This window comes from Helobdella robusta (assembly GCF_000326865.2).
Source record: "Helobdella robusta unplaced genomic scaffold HELROscaffold_34, whole genome shotgun sequence".
In the NCBI taxonomy this organism is placed as follows: Eukaryota; Metazoa; Annelida; class Clitellata; order Rhynchobdellida; family Glossiphoniidae; genus Helobdella; species Helobdella robusta.
In genome coordinates, this window is record NW_008704659.1 from 128895 (window position 1) to 131158 (window position 2264).

At 34.5% G+C, this 2264-nt stretch overlaps 1 protein-coding gene across 1 annotated transcript in view; it reads right to left on the reverse strand.

Moving 5' to 3' along the window:
* Window positions 1–1813, reverse strand: part of HELRODRAFT_82715 (hypothetical protein) — a gene marked incomplete at both ends in the record, with an annotated part of 6376 nt that extends 4563 nt beyond the window's left edge. Inside the window, 2 exons of the mRNA XM_009022934.1 lie at window positions 741–955; window positions 1240–1813. Of these exons, the coding sequence (XP_009021182.1) occupies window positions 741–955; window positions 1240–1813 (789 nt within the window). The remainder of the gene's footprint in view (window positions 1–740; window positions 956–1239) is intronic.
* Between the last annotated feature and the right edge of the window lie 451 nt (window positions 1814–2264).

Below are 2264 nucleotides of genomic sequence, written 5' to 3' on the forward strand. Positions count from 1 at the left end.
GATCCATCCCAAACACATCCATTCCCTATAACATCTTTCCTATCCCTCATTGACTGCTTTGCTACTTTGAACATTTTCCTCGAACTCACATCAAATTCCATTTCCTTCATTAACCTATCTGATGCTTTCGTCATTGCAGTTGCCACTGCCTCTTTTGCAACCTTCTTAGCCTTCTTATACTCAAACTCCGCTTCCTCCGTCATGTCCCTTCTCCATACCCTAAACCTCTCCTTCTTGACCTCCAAAACCCATCTTATATCTTCATCCCACCACCACGTCTCACCATGCCTACACTTTCCTTTCGTCCATCCACATACTTTATCTGCCGGAGCCAACACACAGTCCCTGTATCTCTCCCAAACATCTCCATCCTTACCACTCTCCCAATTTTCAGCCACCTTCACTTCAAATGCCTTTCTCACCTCTGCATCCTGCAACTTCCATGTCTTTCTCTTTGCCACAAACTTATCCTTCTTCCTCCTCCCCATTTCTTTTGATGTCACATCCATCACAACCATACTATGCTGCAACATACCAGGTATCGCCTTCACATTCTTTACATACTTTCTATGTTTGGCCCTTACCAATATATAGTCTATCATCGACCTATGCTCCCCTGACCTATATGTAATCAATCGCGCCGGTTCCTTTTAGTTCAGGGCATAAACAAATAAATTCAATTCAATATAAAGAATATATTCAACTCGAAAAAATTCAAAATTCAGCAAAATCTTATTTACCTTTTTCACTCTCTCATCGTTAACCATGTCACCACCCTTCGTGGTTTCTTCACTAACGACCAGGCAGTCGATGGTTGGGTCTGTGGTGCTTGGACCAAACATGTCAGTAATTGGGATGATGTTGTATTTTAGGTTGGGCTGAATGTCGGTTAGAAATGAATTAAGTACAGATATTCTCTGCTCTGTTGGCTCTATCAGATCTGATAGGAATTTCTCTGCAGAATTTCAATTTAAAAAAAATGTTATTTTAAGATTCATTTTGTTTATGTTAATTGGAAGGTTGTGTGAAATGAGAATTTACATAATTATTGGTGGATTAGTTATGACTTAAGGTTAGTAATTATAATATGACTATTTTATTATATCTCATTAAAATTTAATAGGATAAACAAGTAAAAAGTGAATGAAGTATACCACAAATTCTCACAGAATCAAAATCTGAATGAATAGAGCTTAAACAAAAATTATTCTTAACAGTTATATAAAACAAAACACATACTTTGATTCATTACTCCATCTGTGACGCCAACAGTCAACTCATCTCTAGCTACTAAAACAGCCTGATTAAGCAAAATTTTGTGACCAACATGCAGCCTATCAAAAGTTCCTCCTAAACAAGCATGGTTATATTTGCTGAAACATAATTTTTCATCTTTTTCTCTGCCATAATCATTAATAGAAGTTGCTGGGATACATGAGTCATTTTGAATATCTTGTAAAACTTGTACAGGCAGTTGAGCTGTTGATATGTGTGATGAGTTTGTGAAGCAGTTTTTAACATACTCGTTCAAAGAATTGTGGTTTTGCTCACTGATGTCAGTTAGTAAAACTTGAAATCCGGCACTGAGGAAATGTGAAAGTATCTTTGTATCATTATCTTGAGTCGGGTGGTGGTTTGCAATGTTAGATAAAAGAAATTTAACATCTACATATTTAGCATTGGTGACAGAATGCAAGTAAAAATCATTAATAAATTTCAAAAAAGGTTTGGGACTATTAAAAATATAGTCAACGTTCGTGTCATTATTATTCCCGGATTGCAAATTAGGCAAATCATTATAATTATTGGTCATATCATTGCAATTATTAATAATATAATTATAATTATTATTGTTAAGTAAATGTATGTATAAAACTTTCTGAACATAGCAACCACATCTGTGCAAAACTTTGGAGGCGCTGACAGCCGACGATGATAATATTAACAAACCGTTTTCAAACATTTTCAACAATTATCACCACTAAAACTTTTCAGATTTATTAATATTAGGCTCATCAATTTTTATTTTGATCCTTATCCACCATTATTCGGTATGAAAAAAGTTTTTTCAACTCGCATGCATTCGTTTTAGTAATCAATTCACTTTTAAAAAAGACCTTTAAACATAGACAATTAAATATAAAAGTATTTTTTATTTAATATAAAGTTATATTCAATCAATCAATCAATCAATTAGCTTATAAAGCGCTATTTCCGCGATGTTCAACAGCGCTCCTCAATGAATTTTGAAAACAGATGGGTCT